Source organism: Colobus angolensis, unplaced genomic scaffold (genome assembly GCF_000951035.1).
Source record: "Colobus angolensis palliatus isolate OR3802 unplaced genomic scaffold, Cang.pa_1.0 Scaffold25, whole genome shotgun sequence".
In the NCBI taxonomy this organism is placed as follows: domain Eukaryota; kingdom Metazoa; phylum Chordata; class Mammalia; order Primates; family Cercopithecidae; genus Colobus; species Colobus angolensis.
In genome coordinates this window covers 3,922,972-3,923,999 of record NW_012115710.1, presented here as the reverse complement: position 1 = coordinate 3,923,999, position 1,028 = coordinate 3,922,972, and the positions used below count along the sequence as shown (strand labels likewise).

The following is a 1,028-nucleotide window of genomic DNA, read 5'->3' as shown; positions in this document are numbered from 1 at the left end:
ACAACACACAAATCATTAACCATCTCAGGCTTCGGGACATCAGACAACACTTCAGCATTATGCTAGGTGGCTGTTTGATTTTTTGTAGAGATGGGGTCTCATTGTGTTGCCCAGGCTGGTCTTGAGCCCCTGGGTTCAAGCAATCCTCCCACCTTGGCCTCCCAAAGTGCTGGGATTACAGGCGTGAGCCACCACGCCCGGCCAACTCCCTTTTCTTAAAGCCAAGTTGAGCCGGGTTTCTGCTACTTGCCATTCCTGGAGGTTGGGAAGTTCAAGGACCCTGTGGAAAAACCCAGCATCTCCCTGGGAAGCTGGGCCCTGATATGAACGTGGAACAGCCTCTGGGAAGTGTCCCCTGGAGCCTGGGGCAGGGCTGGGCCGAGGGCAAGGGGTGAGAGGGCTGAAGACTCACAAGCTCTTCCCACCTGGATTCCACCTAGGGCACCATCGGGAGGCCAATGGGGTCATATGGGGACACACGCAGATCCTGCAGCAGAGCTTCTAGGTTGTTCCTCAGCATGGCGTAGGGCGGCTTCTCCTCGTACTTGAGGGCCATCACCACCTTCAGGTAATTCTGCAGGGTCTCTGCGGTCAAGACAACCCCCAGCAAGGGAGAGCCTGAGAGGCGTCCCCCAACCTCGATCCTGGGGGTCTGTGCCCAAGGGCGGGGGGTGGGGGACTGAGGGGCACGAGGGTCTCAGCAAAAGTGCCCATTTGCTTGGTGCCCGGCATTGCCAGGGGACTTCAATTTTTTTTCAGTTTTGGAAAACGTCATACACAGGCACCAGGAGAAGGGCATGAACACCCAAGTATCCATCACTCAGTTTCAACAATGATCACCTCACAGCCAATCGCGTTTCATCAAGACCCCTCCCCGGCCTGCAGTGTTTCAAAGCAAATCCCAGCTTGCAATGCAGTCTACCTGCATATAAATATTTAGCATGTGTCTTTAAAGAGGGCGGGCCCTGCCTCACCTCCACCTCCAACCTCTGGTTGACCAGCTTAAAAATCCTTGAGGCCTAGCTGGG

The 1,028-nt window shown here is 55.3% G+C and overlaps 1 protein-coding gene across 3 annotated transcripts in view; it reads right to left on the bottom strand.

The window, feature by feature from the left end:
- The window catches only part of VRK3 (vaccinia related kinase 3), a 50,015-nt gene that overhangs the window by 2,845 nt on the left and 46,142 nt on the right, over nt 1-1,028 (bottom strand). For all 3 annotated transcript variants that reach the window (XM_011946323.1, XM_011946324.1, XM_011946322.1), the window contains one exon: nt 426-585. In XM_011946323.1, coding sequence (XP_011801713.1) covers nt 437-585 — 149 coding nt within the window. In that variant the 3' untranslated portion in view covers nt 426-436. The remainder of the gene's footprint in view (nt 1-425; nt 586-1,028) is intronic.